Source organism: Pan paniscus, chromosome 11 (genome assembly GCF_029289425.2).
Source record: "Pan paniscus chromosome 11, NHGRI_mPanPan1-v2.0_pri, whole genome shotgun sequence".
NCBI classification, from domain to species: domain Eukaryota; kingdom Metazoa; phylum Chordata; class Mammalia; order Primates; family Hominidae; genus Pan; species Pan paniscus.
Genome location: NC_073260.2, coordinates 45,373,637 through 45,398,706, shown reverse-complemented (window position 1 = coordinate 45,398,706; position 25,070 = coordinate 45,373,637). Strand labels below are relative to the sequence as shown.

General features: G+C 37.3%; 2 protein-coding genes across 3 annotated transcripts in view; both read left to right on the top strand.

The window, feature by feature from the left end:
- Positions 1-25,070, top strand: part of PTPDC1 (protein tyrosine phosphatase domain containing 1) — a 79,265-nt gene that overhangs the window by 1,529 nt on the left and 52,666 nt on the right. The window contains exon 1 of one of the 2 annotated variants that reach the window (XM_055117868.2): positions 24,974-25,020. The exons of the other annotated variant lie outside the window; for it this stretch is intronic. The gene's annotated coding sequence lies outside the window, so the exon portion shown is untranslated. Of the gene's footprint in view, positions 1-24,973; positions 25,021-25,070 lie in introns of those variants that run through there. 2 annotated transcript variants of the gene reach the window in all.
- On the top strand, positions 2,636-24,980 carry LOC117981750 (cytochrome c-like). Its single transcript, XM_063593955.1, has 3 exons — positions 2,636-6,199; positions 23,239-23,343; positions 24,959-24,980. Coding segments are annotated over exons 1-2 (309 nt in total). The 5' UTR covers positions 2,636-5,891; the 3' UTR covers positions 23,240-23,343; positions 24,959-24,980.

Below are 25,070 nucleotides of genomic sequence, written 5' to 3'. Positions count from 1 at the left end.
TGTGGCTCCAAAACCACCCACTCATCCTGTTGGCTCCCAGCTTGTCCAGTTGTGTCCAGACCTCTTAGTGCACAAGAGTTCCACCTTGTGGCTTTTTTAAAATGCAAAATCTCAGCTCCCACTCCAGAAATGAGGATTCAGTATCAGGGACGGGGCTGGAGGATCTGCATTTTCACACCCTTCTAGGATGATTCCCATATTGGTGACCCAGGGACCATTTTAAGAACAATTGTTCTAGCCTAATTTCCCACCCAATCCCAAAGTCTTCGTGGGGTTGTACGCAAGGGACTCAAATTTCTCCTCCCAAACAGAGATTCCATCTCCTTTTCCAGACAAGTGACCATTCAAGCTTTGGAAGGAAATCTTTTGTTGGAGGAAACCAAGGTTTAGGAGACAGCACCCTATCCTGTGGAACAGCTCTCATTTTGAGACAGTCCTGACAATTTTGCTTTGCTTTTTTAAAATGAGCTTCCTTCTGTGCTATTCTGATCCTCCTTGAAAACTAGGTTCAAGGCATTTATTTGAAAGTTACTATTAAAGTTTTATTATTTATTTATTTTGAGACAGGGTCTCACTCTGTCGCCCAGTCTGGTCTCATACTCCTGGGCTTAAATTAATCCTTGACCTCCTGTAGTGCTGGGATTACAGGTATGAACCACCACACCTGGCCTCACAGTTCTCTTAAAAGCACATCCTTTTTCTTTTTCTCTCTCTATTTATTTATTTATTTATTTTTTAAGTTTGAAACAGTGTCTCGCTCTGGTGCCCAGGCTGGAGTGCAGTGGTGCAATCTCAGCTCACTGCATCCTCAACCTGCCAGGCTCAAGCAATCCTCCCACCTCGGCTTCCCAAGTAGGTGGGATTACTGCTGTGTGCCACCACGCCCAGCTACTTTTTGTATTTTTTATGGAGATGGAGTTTCGCCATGTTCCCCAGGCTGGTCTTGAACTCCTGGGCTCAAGTAATCTCCCGCCTCGGCCTCCCAAAGTGCTGGGATTACAGCTATGAGCCACCGTCCCCAGCCTGCATGTCCTTTTTCAAAACCAACAACTGCCTCAAAGTCCAGACATTTTCTTTGTTCTAAATTAAGCAGTATAGAGGATGGGAAAATGTATATATCGAAATGTTTCTTCAGAATCATGTTTTACGTAAGTTACTTATATATTTCTTTTTCTAAAAATGATGTAAGTTGAATAGTCAAAACATTTCTTTGCAATTATTATCTGGATCGTTTCACGTATCTCGTGTTGTTACTGAAAAAGTTGTATTTCATTTTTCTGGTTTCTGTGGAGGCAACATGGGGTACAGGAAATAAAGTGTGTTTAAGTAAGAACCGGTGTTCTAATCCCAATTCCAGTACTTTCTAGTTATGTGACCTTGGGCTGGTGACATCCTCTCTGATTCTCAGTTCTTCCTCTCTGATTCTCACTTTCCTAATCTTTAAAATGGGGACAGTGCCTCCAGGGTTGTGACATTTATATGAGACAGCATGTGTAAAGCCCTAGTAGAGTGCTAAGCACAACTATTTTCTATTAATATTAGTTTTTTTCCTCTCTCACTCTCTTTAGAGCAAATTTATGAGTTCCTATCCTGCTGTAATATTTAAGATCATTTTGATTTCCAAAAAGATGCATTTTCTGGAGCACTTAACTGTATGTGAGACATAAAAAAATTCATAAAAAAAATAGTGGGCCATCTTTTTAAAAAACTTTGCTGAGAAAACTAAGGGCAAATTGACTATCTAGTTTCTTATCAGGTTTTGCTCTCTATGACCAAAGTCATCCATTTGTTAATTCAGCAGATATTTATGAACACTTATCATGTGCCAGGCAGTATAGTAGATGTAGACAATATAACTGTAAAGAAGACAGACAAGGTCCCTAACCTAAAAGAAATTATATAAGAAAAAGATAGTAAGCAAATAAAGTAATTACAGATTTTGATAAATGCTTAAACAGTAAAACTGAATAATGTCAGTGAATTTAACATGGTAAGAAAATATGTTCCTCACTGAGTTTAAATTTGTGAAAAAATATTAGGAAATTATCTTAAACTCTTAAGTCTCAATTAAGGTTTTGAAATTAGGCTGTGTCAGAAAATGGGAGATTTATGGCCAAGCACAGTGGCTCACGCCTGTAATTCCAGCACTTTGGGAGACTGAGACGGGTGGATCACCTGAGGTCAGGAGTTCAAGACCAGCCTGGCCAACATGGTGAAACCCCATCTCTACTAAAAATACAAAAATTAGTGGAGTATGGTGACGCACACCTGTACTCCCAGCTACTCAGGAAGCTGAGGCAGGAGAATTGCTTGAACCTGGGAGATGGAGGTTGCAGTGAGCTGAGATCATGCCACTGCACTCCAGCCTGGACAATAGAGTGAGACTCTGTCTCAGAAAAAACCAAACAAACAGAAAAGAAAACAGAGATTTAAGGAAAATAAATGAGAACACAGTTAAAGATTTCCTAGGTCTGAAATGTTTTACAGTTTATCCAAGGGATGTAATTTACATTTCTTCCATTAAAGTATCAATGTTTTGGTAATTTTTCTGCTTAACTTCTAAGAAATTATGATGTCATTTTTCTTAGAAATCATTCTGTATAAGAACAATTAATATGGACACTTTATTAGAAAATTGTGCCCCCAATAATCTTTCTCAGTGGTTTCTCTGAATTTTTTAAATTTTATTTTAAATTGACAGTTTATAATTGTATATATTTATGGGGTGCAAAATGATGCTGTGGTTTAATTCAATGTGGAATAACTAAGTCAAGCTAATTAATATATTCATCACCTCACATACTTATTTTTTGTGATGAGAACATTTGTAATTTATCAATTTTAAAATGTATATGATTCATTTAGAATCATGCCTTTGCAGTCAATAGTAATATGTTTACTTTATACCTTATAATTCAACTCTTAGGTGGAAAAGATTCTAGGAATTTACATTTTCTCCACTTCCTTGAGTCTTCTGTTTTAGGAATTAAATTGCCTGTTTAATTGGTGTTGTGACTGTGTTTTTATTTTATTCTGTTCCCAATACTGTTTCCCAAGAAGTTTGCAATATAATGTAATATACTGTTATTAACTATATTCACCACACTGTGCAATAGATCTCAATTTTTAAAAACCCTATCCTTCTTGTCTAACTGAGGCTTTGTACCCTTTTGCCTTCATCTTCCTATTCCTCCCAGCTGTCAGCTTCTGGTAACCACCATTCTATTCTCTGCTTCTATGAGTTCAGGTGTTTTAGATTCCTCATATAAGTGGAACATGTGGTATTTGTACTTCTGTGCCTGGCTTATTTCACTTTGCATAATGGTCTCTTAGTTCTCTTATTCCATCCACATTGTGGCAAATGTCAGAATGTATTTCTTTTTTAAGGCTGAATAGTAGTCCATTGTGTATATATGCCACATTTTCTTTATCCATTCATCTGTTGATAGACACTTAGTTTGATTCCGTAACTTGGCCATTGTGAATACTGCTACAATAAACGTGGGCGTGCAGACATCTCTTCAACTGATTTCAAATCTTTTGGGTAAATACCCAGAAGTGGGACTGCCGAATAGAGTGGTAGTTCTATTTTTAATTTTTTGAGGAACCTTTATACTGTTTTCTGTAATGGCTATACCAATTTACATACCCACCAACAGGACACAAGTGTTCCCTTTTTTCCACATCTTTGCCAACACCTATCTTTTGACTTACTGGTAATGCCATCCTAACAGGTGTGAGGTGATATCTCCTCATGATTTTGATTTGCACTCCCTCATGATTAGTGATGTTGAGCACTTTTTCATGTACCTGTCGGCCATTTGTATGTCTTATTTGGAAAAATGTCTGTTCAGGTCCTTTGCCCATTTTTAATCGGATTATTTGTTTTTTTGTTTTTTTTTTTTTTTTTTGCTACTGAGTTGTATGAGTTCCTGATGTATTTTGGATATTAATCCCTTATCAGATATATGGTTTGCAAACATTTTCTCCCATTCTGTAGGTTGTCTTGTCATTTTGTTGATTCTTCCCTTTGCTGTGCAGAATCTTTTTGGTTTGTTGTAGACCTTTTTTATTTTTGCTTTTGTTGACTGCTTTTAGTGTCACATCCAAAAAATTATTGCCAAGACTAATGTCAAAGAGCTTTATCCCTCTGTTTTTGTCTAAGAGTTTTCCAGCTTTAGGTGTTAGATTTAAGTCTTTAATCCATTTTGAGTTATATAATTTTTGTAAGTGGTGTAAGATAGGAGTCCTGTTTGTTTCTTTTATTTTTTTTCATGTAAATATCTAGTTTTCCCAACACGATTTATTTAAAAGATTATCCTTTCCCCATCATGTACTCTTGGCACCTTTGTCAAATATTGAACATATATGCGTGGGTTTATTTAGATTAATTTTTTGTCATGTTTTAAAACCTAACCATTGTGTTCTTGGATGGTAAACCTTGTGATATTAACCCGTAACTTTTTGAGTGATAAGTTCCACCACAAGGCCATAACCTGCTCTGATTCTGGTGGCTACAAAAGAATACTTCCTCTCTGTTCTATGTGGGATGAGTAAGTATCAATCTCTGGATTAGACTTCCCTGGCTGGATGCTGCAGTGCACAGCAGAGGGAGTTGGCTACTATAGGTGGAGAATGGTTAGAAGACTCACAAATAATTAATCCAGGGAACAGAGTTGCATTTTTTCATCTCTAAGAGTCATTTCTATACATTACAATTCAAGCAGCACCATTTGTTCCCTTGACGCCTGTTTTATCCAGTAATTTGTGGCAATCTACCCTTCAAAAGGAAAGTTACCTTGTCCTATATGGTTTGAACTCAGAACATTCTTTTATTAAATTTTGAGCACTTACTATGTGCCAGGCATTGTAATGGTTTAAATGGATCTACTACAAGATTCCATGGCCAAATTTTATATGCTTAAGAAGATCTAGGTAATGTTAGCTTTCATGGAAATATTTTCTCATTTAGAATCTTGCCTTTGCAGTCAATCTTAATGTGTTACTTTTATACCTTATAAAGACTAATTCAACTCTTAGGTGGAAAAGATTCTAGGAATTTACATTTTCTCCATTTCCTTGAGTCTTCTGTTTTAGGAATTAAATTGCCTATTTAATTAGTGTTGTGACTGTTTTTATTTTATTCTGTTCCCAATACTGTTTCCCAAGAAGTTTGCAGTATAATTGTCTTTTAAAAATAACATTGTTTTCTTCTCAAAGTAATATGTATTGTCAAATTTAGAAAATATCAGTAGAGAATAAAAACCACCCATAATCCACCCTGTTAATATTTTAGTTTATATTTTTCCAGTCTTTTATATGTGTACTTATTTTATATATGTGTATGTGTGTGTTTCTTTTATAAAAATGAGATATGTTCTCTTTTGTAGCTTGTAATTTTTAATCTAATAATATATGGTAAGTAAGTAGCTTTTTACTCTCATGATTGTTTTTAAACAGAATTTTTTCTAGAACAGGGAGCAGAAGAATACTATTAATAAATTACTGTACAGGATAAATTCAGAAACCCAAACTGGAACCCAGGAACAAAATCCACTTCTCTGCTCCTTTCCATCCTTAATTCCTGCCCCTTTCGGTCCTTAATTCCTGCCCCATTCCCGTCCCGTAATCCCAGGGTATGAGGGTTCTATTGGAGAAGTCGCTGAAGGAAAGTTATCCAGTCAGATATATAGTTAGCACTTTAAGTTCTCTTCTTTGCAGAGCTTTTCAGCTAACTCTTCAGAAAGTTCTACGGCTAATCGTTCTTCAGAATGATCTACTGTTAATGTGCAAATATATTTGACTATTAAATTATCTCTGTTTTGAGAGAGTGGGACGTCCGGCTTCGGGGTAGGAACCTTCGTTGCGCCAGTGACAAAAAAGAATTAAATATGGGTGATGTTGAGAAGGGCAAGAAGATTTTTGTTCAGAAGTGTGCCCAGTGCCACACCGTGGAAAAGGGAGGCAAGCATAAGACTGAGCATAATCTCCATGGTCTCTTCGGGCAGAAGACAGGTCAGGCCGTTGGATTCTCTTACACAGACGCCAATAAAAACAAAGGCATCACCTGGGGAGAGGATACACTGATGGAGTATTTGGAGAATCCCAAGAAGTACATCCCTGGAACAAAAATGATCTTTGCTGGCATTAAGAAGAAGGCAGAAAGAAAAATGATAGCTTATCTCAAAAAAAGCTACTAGTGAGTAATTATTGACCACTGCCTTATTTATTACAAATGTCTCATGACTTTTTCATGTGTACCATACTTTAATAGATCTCATACACCAGAATTCAGATCGTGAATTACTGACAGAATATTTTATTGGGCCGTCCTGATTTAAAACTGATTTAAGACTGGCTTGTGGTTAAATGAATATGTTCAGTGTTTGAATTTTAATAGTAATTCCAATTCAGTAAATGCTATCACTGTTTACCCCTTCTAAAAATATAATTAGACTTCATTAGTAATGTTCAACTTTTCACAAAGATGGTGAGTGCCATCTTAAAACTTACTGGAGTTTGGTTTTATATTTAGATTTATATAACTAGTTATGTGAATATATTTAAATACTGGGGAAATTCCTTCACTGTGTCAGAACCAAGCAAGATTCACCTGTGTTTTGTGTTCATTTGCCTCTTAAAGGCAAGGGTTGAAGATAAATAAGGTAACAATGTCTACTTTATATTTTTGGCCTTAATTATGCCAATCTAACCAGAATCACTGTATTTAAAATGGTTCCTTTTACTTATTGAAAGGCATTTTAGTGTGGTTTGTGTGTAATATCAAAGATCATTTAACACTTTTAAAATTTTATAGATGATCTATAAGGTCACATGCTTTTAAAATAGTAGCAAGTTAAACTTCACTCTTGAATTCTTTATAATCTTAAGTCAAACTAAGTTATAATTTAGGATGGTCTTTAAAGAGCCATTCAGAAAGATAAAACTGTAGAACTGCTGTGTATTCGTGATTGGGAATGGTGCTTTGGCCAACTTAAAAGTAGAGAAGATATACACAAATTTTAAAATTATGTGTGATCATAAGACTTAAAATAAGTGAAAAGAAAACCACAGATCATGAAAAATAGATAAATAAATTATCTCTGTTTGGAAATACTCAATTTTTTATTCATTCTAAATGTCTTTATAGTCTATGAGAAATTATATACAAATAACTCAGGCCACAGATTAAATAAATATATACTAGATATTAAAAACAATGGTAGGAATGTGTTTTAAAATGTAGCATGAAAGTATATTCCTAAAAATGTATGTAATAGTAGCCAGTGCAGCTATAGTCATTTGAAAATTGCATTTTTAGTCCCATAAAAGTAAAACATTGACTATGAAAATGTAGAAAATACCAATAAGGGTCGGGTGCTGTGGCTCACACCTGTAATGCCAGGAGGCCAAGGAGGGAGGATTGCTCAAGCTCAGGAATTCAAGACCAGCCTGGGCAACATAGTGAGACCTTGTCTCTACAAAAAATTTTTTAAATGAGGCAGGAGGATTACTTGAGCCTAGGAGGTTGAGGCTGCAGTGAGCCATGATCATGCCAGTATGTTCCTGCGTGGGTGACAGAGCAAGACCTTCCCAAAAACAAAAGTAAAATGAAAGAAAATACCAGTAAGCAGAAAAGAAACACAAATCATTTACAATCCCACCACTGTGAATATTCCATTAGTTTACTAATCTGTCTCTTTCTTAATCTATAGTAGATTCTATTAAAAATGGTTATTATCAAAGGACAGCTCTCCTGTGAGTGTTTTTTGACCCTTGTTAAAAATCAAATTTTGACAAATTTTACTTAAAGATCTTTTATTAGGGATTCATGAATTGGGCAGCATTCCATCTAAAGACTTCAAAAGCCACTCCAATGAGCTGAACAAAGGAGGTACTTATAAGTAGAAAAAGGCCAAGGAAAGCAGAAAGAAGGAGCAAAAAACAGATTGGTAGTTACAAAGTTACTTTCCTTACAGGATTCAAACAAAGGAGACTTCTTTACCATGCCAGCTCAGGTAAACTGGGCCTCTACTGATTGCTGTGAATCTCTGAATTTTTGGAAAACTGGCTCATTTCAGAGTTTGATTAATTACATTAATGAGTGACTCCATTCTGGTTTGGTCTGGCCAGTTGAGCCTAGTCCAAGTACTCAGTCCAAAACAATGGCCTCCCATAATTTTTATGTGACATCCTCTTTATTTGAATTCAATATGTATACATTAAGTATCTATTTTTAACCTATCCCATGAACAAATGGTCTTATTCCTGTTTTAAGATCAGAAGCTTTTATCCACCCTGTGTATAAACCACAGCAGATTTAATTTAATTCCAGATTAATTTCCCCTGGATACCTGTAGATATCTGGGCCATCATGTGTCTTTAATGAAAGGTATTAGTAAAAACTAATTTTTAAAGTTTGTTTTAGTCATTTGAGTAATAACAATAACAAAATAATAATAATAGAATAAATAACATATAAAGGAAAAAAGTCAGCCATACTCCCATCATTAGTATTTTGGTCAATCTGTTTCAGTTTGTATATATTTATTTTTACATATTTGTACACAATTTTGTATTTTACTTCCTTTAAACTATAGAAATTTTTACCATTTTTACCATTAAAAAGTTGATTTTTAATGCATTGCCAAGATAATGTTCTGCAGCTAATGCCAACACATATCTTTTCTAGCTCCTTTTACCTGAAGACTCCTAGGTGCTGACCATCCTGACTTGGGCAATTTATAGTATTCACTGTCATCATTGCTATTATTTCTTGAACACTTCTTATGTTTCTGATACTTTATATCAGTGGCCTACCTGAACAAGTTCTCCTTCACCATGTCCATTGAACATTATTATTGGATGGCTATCTCTTTCTTTCTACCTGATAGTTGAGTTAGTATTTTCAGCCCCCATGCTGACTGATCTCTACATCTTCCTTCATTCTATATGCCTTTTTTGCAAAAGTTCTATCATGCCTCCAACATAATCAGCCTTATCATGCCAGGATGTACAAATCAACTGACTCTAGTTCAGTGTTTTCTTTCCTTTGAGCAAAAGCTCTTTGAAAACAGAGATACTAAGCAAGGACCACAGGGAAGGTTTTCTTCTCTCTGTGATTAGTTGCATTTGTTGCCTGGTGCACATGGGGAAAGTATCGTCATTTAGATCATTTTCTTCTGTTCCATCTGATGCTGCAGTTTAGATAGTTCAAAACAGGGAAAACAGACTCCTGCTAATTACTTGCAGATTTTCAAAGTGTGAATGCCCTTAATAGCTTAAATTCTTATAAAGAGATTGTAGAATAATTATACTTTTAGCCTACACCTTCTAAATTCTCTTTTCTAAGTGATTATTACTTGGATCCGTGGTAGACCTCCCATGTAGACAATCAACTTAAAAATCCCTCAAATTTGTAAAGATGTAGATAAAACTGAACTGTTTTTATTAAATTCTAGGTCTTCTGTTGCTGGCCAGTTTTAACTTAATACTGCATTATTTATTTTGTTACTCAAATTGTTTCCACTTTTGCCATTGGGAGCTCTTTCTGTTGCTTCTGCATCTTTTTGACATTCTCATCAGTCTATGTGTTTTGAGCACTTCCCTACTTTTCTGGCAATATATGATGCTCCAGGCTCATCTTGTATATTCCCTGCTCTAGCCCTAAAATTAATCATTTCAACCAAGGATCCCTGGTTCCTTTTATTGGAAAATAGTATTAGAAACCAGATTTGCTCTGATATGCTCATCACTCTTGGAGTGTCATTGCTTTTAGGCCGTGTCAGTGACCATAGGTAGGAACTATATGTATGTATATTAACCTGTGTATGCATACATATTTTTATTTCTATGTTTACTCATCAGTGTCTATATTTAAGCTAAAGAGGATTTCACCCTGATGTCTTAGAATCTAACTGAGAACTACACGGTTTATTCTAACCTTTCCTCCTTACTTATCCTTAACCTCCCAGTCCATAGTGAGAAATCTGGCTCCTACCATTCACCATCCTTTTACTTATTTTTTCAATTCCAGTATACATATACAGCAGTATCAGAGCTATTAACCCATACTTCCATAAAAACCAACTACAGAACGGTGCTTATGTACAGGGTTTTTTGTTGTTGTTGCTTTCTTTTACAGTTTCCATTCATTTCCAAAGTTTCTTAAACTGCAGTCTCCCCATCCCCTTCAGTGAGATTGTGTCATGTCATGCATTTATTATACAAGCATGCCTCACAGATATTGCAGGTTGGTTCCAGACCACCACAATAAAGTGAATATCACAATGAAGCAAGTCATACAAATGTTGTGGTTTCCCAGTGCCTATAATAGTTATGTTTTCACTAGACTGTAGTTTATTAAGTGTGCAGTAGCATTAGGTCTGAAAAAAAAATGTATATACGTTAATTTTAAAATATTGCTACAAAATACTAAGGATCAACTGAGCCTCCAGTGAGTTGTAATCTGTTTTGGTTTAGGGTCTTGCCTCAGTGGTGATGGCTGCTGACTGATCGGGATAGACTTCTGCTGAAAGCTGGGGTGGCTGTGACTGTTTCTTAAAATAACAATGACGTTTACTGCTTCATTGTTGACTCTTCTTTCATGAAAGATTTTTCTGTAGCATGTGATGCTGTTTGATAGCACTTTGCCCACAGTGGAACTTCTTTCAAAACTGGAGTCAGTCCTCTTAAACCCTGCCACTGCTTTATCAACCAAGTTTAAGGAATATTCTAAATCCTTTGTTTTCAGTTCATCAGAGGGCAGCATCTTCACTAGATGTAGATTCCCTATCAAGAAACCACTTTCTTTACTCATCCGTAAAAAGCAGTCCCTCCTTCATTCAAGTTTTATCATGAAATTGCAGCAATTTAGTCACATTTTCAGCTCCACTTCTAATTCTACTTCTCTTGCTGTTTACACTACATGTACAGATACTTCCTCCACTGAAGTCTTGAACCTCTCCAAGTCATCCATGAGGGCTGGAATCAGCTTCTTCCTAACTCCTGTTAATGTTGGTATTTTGACCTCCTCCCATGAATTGCAAATGTCCTTCATTTGTGATTCATAAAGGAGAGTTCCTGTTACTCTCCATCCTTGCCACTTTGATATTGCTAGTTTTTTTTAAAAAATCGATTCTAATAGATGTGTAATGGTACGTATTATGGTTTTAGTTTGCACATCCCCTATACTGAGCATCTTTTCATATACTTAGTTGCTATCTATATGTTTTCAGCAAGGTGTCTGTTCAGATCTTGTGCCCATGTTTTTTAGTAGAAATTTTAAAATATAGTATCAAAGTTTTATTTATAATTTAAAAAAATTATAAAGTTCAAACAATACAGAAATGTATAAAGGGAATAAAATAGGATATACCCTTCCTCTTTGCTCCACACCTAAATTTCTGAAAATGACTCCCCCCCTCTACAAAAAATACAATAAATGAGCCGGACGTGGTGGCATGTGCCTGTAGTCCCAGCTACTTAGGAGGCTGAGGTGGGAAAAACACCTGAGCCCACGAGGTCAAGGCTGCAGTGAGCCATGATCGCACCACTGCACACCAGCCTGGGTGACAGAGTGAGACCCTGTCTCAAAAAAATAAAAACTCATCAGCAAACCAAAGGTCATGTAGCTTTTCTCCTATATTTTTTTCTAGAAGTTTGATAGTTTCTGCATTTATATTTAGGTCTAAGATACATTTTGAATTAATTTTTATGTAAGGTGTGAGTGAGGTTGAATTCACTTCATATAAACATCCAGATGTCTTGCATCATTTGTTGAAAAAACTTTTCTTTCTCCATTGGATTGTCTTTGCACCTTTTTCAAAAATTAGTCGACTATATTTTTCTGGGTCTATTTCCAATCTCTCTATTCTGTTCCATTGATTGAAGTGTCTAATGTTTTGCCCCTCTATATTTATTGTTGTAGCTTTATATTAAGTCTTGAAATCAGGTAATGTAAATCCTGCAACTTTGTTCTTCTTTTCCGAGTGGAATTGGCTCTTCTAGCACCTTTCCCTTTTCATATAAATTTTAGAATAAGCTTGTATATGTCTACAAAATACCTGGCTGGGATTTCAATATGAATTTTATTACACCTATAGATCAACTTGGAGAGAATTAGCATCTTTACTGTGTTATCTTTCAATCAAGAACACAAAATATTTCTTCATTTATTTAGATTTACTTTAAGTTCCAGGGTACATGTGCAGGATGTGCAGGTTTTTTACATAGGTAAATGTGTACCATGGTAGTTTGCTGCACAGATCAACCCATCACCCAGGTATTAAGCCCAGCATTAGCTGTTCTTCCTGATGCTCTTCCTCCCCCGACCCCCCAACAGGCCCCAGTGTATGTTGTTCCCCTCTGTGTGTCCATGTTTTCTCATCGTTCAGTTCCCATTTATAAGTGAGAACATGTGGCCTGCATCAGTTTGCTGAGGATGACTTTGTATCTTGCAACCTTGTGAAACTCACCTGTGCGGGAGTTATTCAGTAGATTCTTTGGGGTTTTCTGCATCCATGGACAACCATGAAAGACAATCATGTTGTCTGTGAATAAAGAGAGCTTTCTTTCTTTCCAATCTGCATACCTTTCTCTCTTTTTTTTTTTTTTTGTCTTATTACACTTAGCTAGGACTTTTAATATGAAGTTCAATAGAAGTGGTGAGAGAGCACATCTTGCCTCGTTCCTGATTTAAGGGGGAAACATCAAGTCTCTCACTATTTTTTTTTCATTATACTTTAAGTTTTAGGGTACATGTGCACAATGTGCAGGTTTGTTACATATGTATACATGTGCCATGTTGGTGTGCTGCACCCATTAACTCGTCACTTAGCATTAGGTATATCTACTAATGCTATCCCTCCCCCCTCCCCCCACCCCACAACAGTTCTCGGTATGTGATGTTCCCCTTCCTGTGTCCATGTGTTCTCATTGTTCAATTTCCACCTATGAGTGAGAACATGCGGTGTTTGGTTTTTTGTCCCTGCAATGGTTTGCTGAGAATGATGGTTTCCAGCTTCATCCATGTCCCTACAAAGGACGTGAACTCATCATTTTTTATGGCTGCATAGTATTCCATGCTGTATATGTGTCACATTTTCTTAATCCAGTCTATCATTGTTGGACATTTGGGTTGGTTCCAAGTCTTTGCTATTGTCAGTAGTGCCGCAATAAACATACATGTGCATGTGTCTTTATAGCAGCATGATTTATAATCCTTTGGATATATACCCAGTAATGGGATGGCTGGGTCAAATGGTAATTCTAGATCTAGAACCCTGAGGAATCACCACACTGACTTCCACAATGGTTGAACTAGTTTACAGTCCCATCAACAGTGTAAAAGTGTTCCTGTTTCTCCACATCCTCTCCAGCACCTGTTGTTTCCTGACTTTTTAATGATCGCCATTCTAACTGGTGTGAGATGGTATCTCATTGTGGTTTTGATTTGCATTTCTCTGATGGCCAGTGATGATGAGCATTTTTTCATGTGTCTTTTGGCTGCATAAATGTCTTCTTTTGAGAAGTGTCTGTTCATATCCTTTGCCCACTTTTTGACAGGGTTGTTTGTTTTTTTCTTATAAATTTGTTTGAGTTCATTGTAGATTCTGGATATTAGCCCTTTGTCAGATGAGTAGGTTGCAAAAATTTTCTCCCATTCTGTAGGTTGCCTGTTCACTCTGATGGTAGTTTCTTTTGCTGTGCAGAAGCTCTTTAGTTTAATTAGATCCCATTTGTCAATTTTGGCTTTTGTTGCCATTGCTTTTGGTGTTTTAGACATGAAGTCCTTGCTCATGCTTATGTCCTGAATGGTATTGCCTAGGTTTTCTTCTAGAGTTTTTATGGTTTTAGGTCTAACATTTAAGTCTTTAATCCATCTTGAATTAATTTTTGTATAAGGTGTAAGGAAGGGATCCAGTTTCAGCTTTCTACATATGGCTAGCCAGTTTTCCCAGCACCATTTATTAAATAGGGAATCCTTTCCCCATTGCTTGTTTTTGTCAGGTTTGTCAAAGATCAGATAGTTGTAGATGTGTGGCATTATTTCTGAGGGCTCTGTTCTATTCCATTGGTCTATATCTCTGTTTTGGTACCAGTACCATGCTGTTTTGGTTACTGTAGCCTTATAGTACAGTTTGAAGTCAGGTAGCATGATGCCTCCAGCTTTGTTCTTTTGGCTTGGGATTGACTTGGCAATGCAGGCTCTTTTTTGGTTCCATATGAACTTTAAAGTAGTTTTTTCCAATTCTGTGAAGAAAGTCATTGGTAGCTTGATGGGGATGGCATTGAATCTATAAATTACCTTGGGCAGTATGGCCATTTTCACGATATTGATTCTTCCTACCCATAAGCATGGAATGTTCTTCCATTTGTTTGTATCCTCTTTTATTTCATTGAGCAGTGGTTTGTAGTTCTCCTTGACGAGGTCCTTCACGTCCCTTGTAAGTTGGATTCCTAGGTATTTTATTCTCTTTGAAGCAGTTGTGAATGGGAGTTCACTCATGATTTGGCTCTCTGTTTGTCTGTTATTGGTGTTTAAGAATGCTTGTGATTTTTACACATCGATTTTGTATCCTGAGACTTTGCTGAAGTTGCCTGTCAGCTTAAGGAGATTTTGGGCTGAGACAGTGGGGTTTTCTAGATATACAATCATGTCATCTGCAAACAGGGACAATTTGACTTCCTCTTTTCCTAATTGAATACCCTTTATTTCCTTCTCCTGCCTGATTGCCCTGGCCAGAACTTCCAACACTGTGTTGAATAGGAGTGGTGAGAGACGGCATCCCTGTCTTGTGCCCGTTTTCAAAGGGAATGCTTCCAGTTTTTGCCCATTCAGTATGATATTGGCTGTGGGTTTGTCATAGATAGCTCTTATTATTTTGAGATATGTCCCATCAATACCTAATTTATTGAGAGTTTTTAGCATGAAGGTTGTTGAATTTTGTCAAAGGCCTTTTCTGCATCTATTGAGATAATCATGTGGTTTTTGTCTTTGGTTCTGTTTATATGCTGGATTACATTTATTGATTTGTGTATGTTGAACCAGCCTTGCATCCCAGGGATGAAGCCCACTTGATCATGGTGGATAAGCTTTTTGATATGCTGCTGGGTTCGGTTTGCCAGTATTTTATTGAGGATTTTTACATCAATGTTCATCAAGGATATTGGTCTAAAATTCTCTTTTTTGGTTGTGTCTCTGCCAGCCTTTGGTATCAAGATGATGCTGGCCTCATAAAATGAGTTAGGAACAAAGACACAACATACCAGAATCTCTGGGACACATTCAAAGCAGTGTGTAGAGGGAAATTTATAGCACTAAATGCCCACAAGAGAAAGCAGGAAAGATCTAAAATTGACACCCTAACATCACAATTAAAAGAACTAGAAAAGCAAGAGCAAACACATTCAAAAGCTAGCAGAAGGCAAGAAATAACTAAGATCAGAGCAGAACTGAAGGAAATAGAGACACAAAAAACCCTTCAAAAAATTAATGAATCCAGGAGCTGGTTTTTAGAAAAGATCAACAAAATTGATAGACTGCTAACAAGACTAATAAAGAAGAAAAGAGAGAAGAATCAAATAGACGCAATAAAAAATGATAAAGGGGATATCACCACCGATCCCACAGAAATACAAACTACCATCAGAGAATACTATAAACACCTCTATGCAAATAAACTAGAAAATCTAGAAGAAATGGATAAATTCCTCAACACATACATCCTCCCAAGACTAAACCAGGAAGAAGTTGAATCTCTGAATAGACCAATTACAGGCTCTGAAATTGAGGCAATAATCAATAGCTTACCAACCAAAAAAAGTCCAGGACCAGATGGATTCACAGCTGAATTCTACCAGAGGTACAAAGAGGAGCTGGTACCATTCCTTCTGAAACTATTCCAATCAATAGAAAAAGAGGGAATCCTCCCTTTATCATTTTTTATTGCATCTGTTTGATTCTTCTCTCTTTTCTTCTTTATTAGTCTTGCTAGCGGTCTATCAATTTTGTTGATCTTTTCAAAAAACCAGCTCCTGGATTCATTGATTTTTTGAAGGGTTTTTTGTGTCTCTATTTCCCTCAGTTCTGCTCTGATCTTAGTTATTTCTTGCCTTCTGCTAGCTTTTGAATTTGTTTGCTCTTGCTTTTATAGTTCTTTTAATTGTGATGTTAGGGTGTCAATTTTGGATCTTTCCTGCTTTCTCTTGTGGGCATTTAGTGCTATAAATTTCCCTCTACACACTGCTTTGAATGTGTCCCAGAGATTCTTGTATGTTGTGTCTTTGTTCTCGTTGGTTTCAAAGAACATCTTTATTTCTGCCTCCATTTCGTTATGTACCCAGTAGGCATTCAGGAGCAGGTTGTTCAGTTTCCATGTAGTTGAGCGGTTTTGAGTGAGTTTCTTAATCCTGAGTTCTAGTTTGATTGCACTGTGGTCTGAGAGACTGTTACAATTTCTGTTCTTTTACATTTGCTGAAGAGTGCTTTACTTCCAACTATATGGTCAATTTTGGAATAGGTGTGGTGTGGTGCTGAAAATAATGTATATTCTGTTGCCTTGGGGTGGAGAGTTCTGTAGATGTCTATTAGGTCTGCTTGGTGCAGAGCTCAGTTCAATTCCTGGATATCCTTGTTAACTTTCTGTATCGCTGATCTGTCTAATGTGGATAGTGGGGTGTTAAAGTCTCCCATTATTATTGTGTGGGAGTCTAAGTCTCTTTGTAGTTCTCTAAGGACTTGCTTTATGAATCTGGGTGCTCCTGTATTGGGTGTATATATGTTTAGGGTAGTTAGCTCTTCTTGTTGAATTGATCCCTTTACCATTATGTAATGGCCTTCTTTGTTTCTTTTGATCTTTGTTGGTTTAAAGTCTGTTTTATCAGAGACTGGGATTGCAACCCCTGCTTTTTTTTTGTTTTGTTTTCCATTTGGTAGATCTTCCTCCATCCCTTTATTTTGAGCCTATGTGTGTCTCTGCACATGAGATGGGTTTCCTGAATACAGCACACTGATGGGTCTTGACTCTTTATCCAATTTGCCAGTCTGTGTCTTTTAATTGGAGCATTTAGCCCATTTACATTTAAGGTTAATATTGTTATGTGTGAATTTGATCCTGTCAAATTCACTAACCTGATGTTAGCTGGTTATTTTGCTCGTTAGTTGATGCATTTTCTTCCTAGCCTTGATGGTCTTTACAATTTGGCATGTTTTTGCAGTGGCTGGTACCGGTTGTTCCTTTCCATGCTTAGTGCTTCCTTCATGGGAGCTCTTTTAGGGCAGGCCTGGTGGTGACAAAATCTCTGAGCATTTGCTTGTCTGTAAAGTATTTTATTTCTCCTTCACTTATGAAGCTTAGTTTGGCTGGATATGAAATTCTGAGTTGAAAATTCTTTTCTTTAAAAATGTTGAATATCGGCCCCCACTCTCTTCTGGCTTGTAGAGTTTCTGCCGAGAGATCCGCTGTTAGTCTGATGGGCTTCCCTTTGTGGGTAACCCGACCTTTCTCTCTGGCTGCCCTTAACATTTTTTCCTTCATTTCAACTTTGGTGAATCTGACAATTATGTGTCTTGGAATTGCTCTTCTCAAGGAGTATCTTTGTGGCGTTCTCTGTATTTCCTGAATTTGAATGTTGGCCTGCCTTGCTAGATTGGGGAAGTTCTCCTGGATAATATCCTGCAGAGTGTTTTCCAACTTGGTTCCATTCTCCCCGTCACTTTCAGGTGCACTAATCCGATGTAGATTTGGTCTTTTCACATAGTCCCATATTTCTTGGAGGCTTTGTTCATTTCTTTTTATTCTTTTTTCTCCAAGCTTGTCTTCTCACTTCATTTCATTCATTTGATCTTCCATCACTGATACCCTTTCTTCCAGTTGATCGAATCGGCTACTGAGGCTTGTGCATTTGTCATGTAGTTCTCGTGGCTTGGTTTTCGGCTCCATCAGGTCCTTTAAGGACTTATCTGCATTGGTTATTCTAGTTAGCCATTCATCTAATTTTTTTTCAAGGTTTTTAACTTCTTTGCCATGGGTTTGAACTTCCTCCTTTAGCTCGGAGTAGTTTGATCATCTGAAGCCTTCTTCTCTCAGCTCATCAAAGTCATTCTCCGTCCAGCTTTGTTCCATTGCTGGTGAGGAGCTGTGTTCCTTTGGAGGAGGAGAGGCGCTCTGATTTTTAGAGTTTCCAGTTTTTCTGCTCTGTTTTTTCCCCATCTTTGTGGTTTTATCTACCTTTGGTCTTTGATGTTGGTGACGTACAGATGGGGTTTTGTTGTGGATGTCCTTTCTGTTTGTTAGTTTTCCTTCTAACAGTCAGGACCCTCAGCTGCAGGTCTGTTGGAGTTTGCTGGAGGTCCACTCCAGACCCTGTTTGCCTGGGTATCAGCAGTGGAGGCTGCAGAACAGCGGATATTGCTGAACAGCAAATGTTGCTGCCTGATTGTTCCTCTGGAAGTTTTGTCTCAGAGGAGTACCTGACCATGTGAGGTGTCAGACTGCCCCTACTGGGGGGTGCCTCCCAGTTAGGCTACTTGGGGGTCAGGGATCCACTTGAGGAGGCAGTCTGTCTGTTCTCAGATCTCAAACTGCGTACTGGGAGAACCACTTGTCTCTTCAAAGCTGTCAGACAGGGATATTTAAGTCTGCAGAGGTTTCTGCTGCCTTTTGTTTGGCTATGCCCTGCCCCCAGAGGTGGAGTCTACAGAGGCAGGCAGGCCTCCTTGAGCTGCACTGGGCTCCACCCAGTTCGAGCTTCTCGGCCGCTTTGTTTACCTACTCAAGCCTTGGCAATGGCGGGCGCCCTTCCCCTCGCCTGGCTGCCACCTTGCCGTTTGATCTCAGACTGCTGTGTTAGCAGTGAGTGAGGCTCCGTGGGCATAGGAACCTCCAAGCCATGCGCGGGATATAATCTCCTGGTGTGCCATTTGCTAAGACCATTGGAAAAGCGCTGAATTAGGGTGGGAGTGACCTGATTTTCCAAGTGCCGTCTGTACCCCTTTCTTTGACTAGGAAAGGGAATTCCCTGACCCCTTGCACTTCCCGGGTGAGGTGATGCCTCGCCCTGCTTCGGCTCACACTGGGTGCGCTGCACCCACTGTCCTGCACCCACTTTCTGACACTCCCCAGTGAGATGAACCCAGTACCTCAGTTGGAAATGCAGAAATCACCCGTCTTCTGTGTTGCTCACGCTGGGAGCTGTAGACTGGAGCGATTCCTATTCAGCCATCTTGGCTCAACCCTCTTTAAGTCTCTCACTATTAAGTATGATATTAACTGTGACTTTTTAAAAATAGTCCTTATTAGGTTGAGGAAATTCTTTATCTAGTTTTGGTGTTAGGTTAATGCTAGCCTTACAGAATGAATTGGGAGATGATCCCTACTCTTCTACTTTCTGGGAGAGATTATAGAATTGGTATTATTTCTTCCTTAAATGTTTGGTGGAATTCACCAGTGAAACCATCTGAGTCTGTTGTTTTCCTTTTTGGGAAAGTTTCTTTTCTAATTTCACTACTAATTTTATTGCTTTATCAAGTATAGGATTATTCATTATCTATATCCCCTTGAGGGAGTTTTAATAGTTTGTGCACTTGAAGGAACTGGTCCATTTTATATAATTAATCACATTTATAGGCACAGATTTACTCATAGTGTTCCTTTATTATCTTTTTGCTGTCCATGGGATTAATAGTGATAACCTCTTTTATTCTTGATACTGGCAATTTGTGTCTTCACTTTTTATTTTTTCTTGGTTAGTGGTCTGTCATTTCCTTCCTTCTTGCTTTAGGTTTAAATTCGTTTTCCTTAGTTTCCCAAGGAGGAAGCATAGGTTATTGATTTTAGGTCTTTCTTCTTTTCTAAAATATGCTTTTACTGCTATAAGTTTCTCTCTAAACATTACTTTAGCGGCATCCCATAAATTTTGATGTTGTGTTTTTAAAAATTATTTTTAATTGTAAAATACACATAACAAAATTTATCATCTTAACCATTTTAAGTGTACATTTCAGTGCTATTAAGTACATTCACATTGTTGTGCAAGATATATATATACTTTAACTTTCACTTAGTTCAAAATATTTTTAAATTTCTCTTGAGACTTCTTAATCTATGTGTTATTTAGAAGTGTGTTGGGTATTTTTCAAATATTTCCAGTTACCCAACTATCTTTCAGCTATTGATTCAGTTTAATTCTGGTGTGGTCTAAAAATATACTTTCTATTATTTCTCTTCTTTTACATTTGTTCAGGTGTGTTTTATGTCCCAGATTGTGTTCTATCTTGGTGACTGTTCCATGTGCTCTTCTGCTGTTGGATGGAATGTTCTATAAATATAAATTAGATCAAAACTTAGTTGATAGTGCTGTTCAAGTCATCTGTATCCTTACTGATTTTTCTGCCTGCTTAATCAGTTACTGAGAGAAAGATGTTGAAGCCTCAACTATAAATATAAATATATAGTGGGTTTGTCTATTTCTCCTTTAGTTTTTGCCTTGTATTAATGAAGTTAATATTTTTAGTTCTTGCAATTGGATGTATGATCAATTTTGAGTTAATTTTTATACGTGATATAAGAAATTGAGACTCATGTTTTTGCCATATGGATTTTCAGTTGTTCCAGCACAGTTTGTTGGAAAGACCGTACTTTGTCTACCTCATTGTCTTTGCATTTTTGTTTGGGATTTTAAGAAAGCCATCCAGGTGATCTGATGGGTATCAGTTAGGAATTGTTGGCCTTTTGATGAGCTTCAAAGTGTCTTTGATAGTATCTTTGATTTGAGGTTGATTGAACCTACGGGAATAAGTTTCAATCAAATAAGCCACCTGTGGCTGCTTGTGGGAAAAAGGATGGGAAATATAGAAACCTTGGTTGTAAAAACCAGCTTCATCTATAGTTAACATCTTACCCATTCTTTATTATGATGTGTTTTCTTAAGGATCCAAATCAAATAGCCTATTTCTTTAAATGATGAAATAGCAGAGTTCCTGCTGAAGTGTTGTTTTTCCCCAATCTGTGATTAGTCTCCTGAGAGCCTTGGAGACTTCTCTAGGGTATATTTGAGGTGTGAAATCACAGAAGCCAGTGAAGGTAATACTGTAGTAAACTACCAGATATAACACATTTCTAGGTGGCTGTCACTCCTTTCCCCAGGACTAACCTTATCAGAAATGTTGAGGGGTCTGAAAAAAGAAAAGGGTTTTTTTTTTAATGTTGCCTGGCTTCCTCTGGGGTGATTTGGAAAAAAAAAGGAATTTTATATAGTCATGTCATTTTTTTTAGGTTATAAATTCAGAGGTGAGGACATTTCAGTTTAAAAGAAGACTATTTTTGTTTAGTTTTACTACATAAGGTATCATAAGCAGTGCTTTAATTCTTTAAGAAGAAAATACTACAGTGGTATTAGGAGGCTGTTTTTATGGCATCCAAGCCACATAAACCTAGATACAATAAATCTTCACTCAACCCTACATGATGAGGGATGTGGGTAAAATATGTAATTGATACTAGGGAAGGCATCCTAAAGGAGAGAAAATTGGGCTGAGGGTTGAAGTTATTGCTATCATGCATCCGTATCAAGCCTCTGTACCTTCTGCTGAGAAGAAAACAAATCCAACCCTCAGGGAATGGGAACACAAATCTGTCACATAGAAAATGGGCAGGAAGTTAGAGATATAAATGTGATCAGGAAGAGTAAATAAGGATAGTGCTATTTCTTGTGTTTGTGTAGTGCCGCCACATAATTATATATGTTCTTAGCAATAACCCTGAGATGCGTAAGGCGTGATTACTGTTCCTACCTTACAGATGAAAAAGCCGGCATTCAGAGAGATTAAGTGATAATAGTTTTGGTGGTGGTGGTGGCAGCTGCCTTTTATTGAATGTTTATTCAGGTATACATCCAACAAATACTGAGTAGCACTATGTGCCAGGTCCTGTTCTAGGCTTTGGAGATAAAGCAGTTGACAAAGCAGACAAAAAAAATCTATTCCCTCATGGAGCTTACATTCTAGTAGGACAAGGCAGACAATAGACAGGACAAATAAATAAAGTATATAATGTATCAGATGTGTTTTCTTCATAAGTCCTATGGAGAAAAATGGGAGAGTGATTTAAATTTTAATTAGGGTGATGTGGAGGGTTTTGAAGAGAGGGGTGACATGACTGGCTGAAGTTCACAGGATTACTGTAGCTGCTGTATTGAGAATAGACTGACCTACATATTGGGGACAGAATTAGGTCTGCATATACATTCTCAAGTCATCTTTACAATGATCCAGTAGGGTAGGTACTAAGTCTCAGAGATATTAATAAATGTGCCTAAGATCACAAAGCTAATACGTGCCAACTCCTCTATTGAAATGTGTTGGGATTTTATAGTCTTACATTTAGACTAGCATTCCTGTTTCTGTTAGGAGATAGGAGGCTAAAATGTGTAAAGGGGCCACGTTCCTGATATTTGTCTGAGATAACAGTGAATGAAAATTTGGATTAAAAAATCAGTAAATTATCAATATCTGCACAAAGGAAAACAGATTTGGTAAATAAAATTTATGTGAGCCCATTGATTTGGACCGAGTTTCTACACTAGACCCTAATAGACCAAACCAAAATGGAGTCACTCATGCTACATGCCACATAATTAAGCTAAAACTTAAAACACAAACCAACAGGAAATCCCCAAATGGGCTAGTTTTCTAGGAAAAAGCAAAACAAAACAGGAGATTTGCAGCAACCAGTTGGAAGGGGCCCAGTCAACCTGGCCAGCATAAGGAACTCACTTCTGCTTAAACTCATACAAGGAAAGTGACCAGAGGATAACCAGTCTGCTCTTTGTACTGGGCTGTTTCCCTGTTCCTGCTGCAGCTGCCTTATAAAAAGCCAATTGTCCTGCCACACACAGTGGAGCTCCATTCTATTTTGTAGAGCAAATATTATGTTGCCTAGTTCATGAATCGTGAATAAAAGCCAATTAAATATTTAAAACTATTTTTGTAAATTTTATTATTTAATAGGTCTTTATTGTTCAGAAACTATATGTGTAGTCCTTAACAGCACAAACTCTGGAGCTGAACTGTGGGAATTCAAATTCCAGTTCTAGTGCTTAATAACTGTGTAACTTTAGGCAAATTATTTGACTTTTCTTTGTCTTAGTTTCCTCATCTATAAACAGGAATAATATACAGAACTGAATACATGCTTACTATATAATCAGCAGTTGTGCTACTTGGTATTTACTCAGATGACCAGAAAACTTAGGTCTACACAGAAATCTGCACATGAATGTGTATAGCGGTTTTGTTCATCATCGCTTAAACTTGGAAGCAACCAAGATGTGCTTCAATAGGTGAGTGGATAAATAAACTGTGATGTATCCAGACTATGGAATATTATTCACTGCTAAAAAGAAACAAGCTATTAAGCTATGAAAAGATATGGAGGAACCTTAAATGAACATTATCCAGTGAAAGAAATCAATCTGAGAAGGCTACCTACTGTATGATTCCAACCCTGTGACATTCTGGAAAAGACAAAACCATGGAGACAGTAAAAAGATCAGTGGTTCCAACATGGCACATGTATACCTATCTATCAAACCTGCACATTGTGCACATGAACCCTAGAACTTAAAGTATATAAAAAAACAAAAAATCAGTGGTTCCCAGGGTTTCAAGGAGAGGGAGAGATTAATAGTTGGAGCACAGAAGATTTTTAGAGCAGTGAAACCACTCTGCATGATACTATAGTAAGTATCATTATACCTTTTCTAAATCCACAGAATGCACAACACAAAGTTAACATAATGTTAACTATGGACTTTGGGTGATAATTATGTGTCAGCGTAAGTTGATTGTAACAAACTTACCACTCTGTTGGGGAGTCTGTTAGGGGATGGGTATATGGGAAGCCTCTATACCTTCTGCTCAATTTTGTTATAAACCCAAAACTGCTCTAAAAAACAAAGTCTATTTTAAAAACAAATGGGAATACTAGTGGTACTCAGTAATGTGTGTTGAGGATTAGATGAGCTAAGATTATATAAAGCACTTGGAACAGTACCTGGCATGGTGTAAGCTTATGTGATTTAGTTATTATTATTATATTATTAATGAGCATAAAAATATTTATGTGGCTTTTATAGGTTCACTCATGTAGTTGGGCTTCCACTCCTATTTTTTGCTACGTAAGCTTAAGTTTTTCAACCTCAAATTCTTCTGCTACGATTGCTGTCTAGAATCTAATCACATTGACAATATTTAAGTGTGAGCAGAGGGCCTGTTACGTCAGAATGACCTAGAGTGTGAATTGATACAGATTATTGCACTCCAGATTTGCATTTCCACAAGCACCCTGCGTAATCCTGGTGCATTCCAGAGTTAGAGAGCTAGTGCTGTGAGAGTCTGGGAAGGATTATACCACTTCTGACCTCCCAGGCACTGCTTAATGTAGTTCCCCACAAATTTGTCCAGAAAATACACATGTAGATTTTGGCAGAACACCATGTGTCTGAGAAATAGAAAGGAAAGTAGTGACCTAAGAATTCTTCAGTCCATCTCAGAACCTAGTCTCTTGTGTGAAATGACTTTTATGAAGTAGGACATTCTTTGTGTTCTACTGTTCTTAACAGTATGAGTAATAGTCCATTCCTGCACTTACGTTTTAAGTATTCGGTACTAATTAGTGAGTGTGTGGCTAATTCTAAACAGTTGAGTCATTTGAGTGCTTTTAGGGATAAAAGGAAACTGTAGGACTGAGTGAGAAAAAATCTGTCATTGACAACAGGAAATAGAAATAAATAATATGCGATTTTGCAGTGAAATGACAGGGTTATTATTCAAACCCTTCTCTCCTGATTCTACAGCCAGGCATATGATATAAGTTCAGTTGTGAATGAAAATAATGTTTTTTAAGTCAAAGGAGCTTAGCCATTACTAACATTTTGTTTCTTTTTTGTTTTTGAGGCTAGAGTGCAGTGACGCGATTACAGCTCACCGAGGTTGCAGCCTCAACCTCCTAGGATCAGGTAATCCTCCCACCTCAGCCTCCCAAGTAGCTGGGACTACAGACATGTGC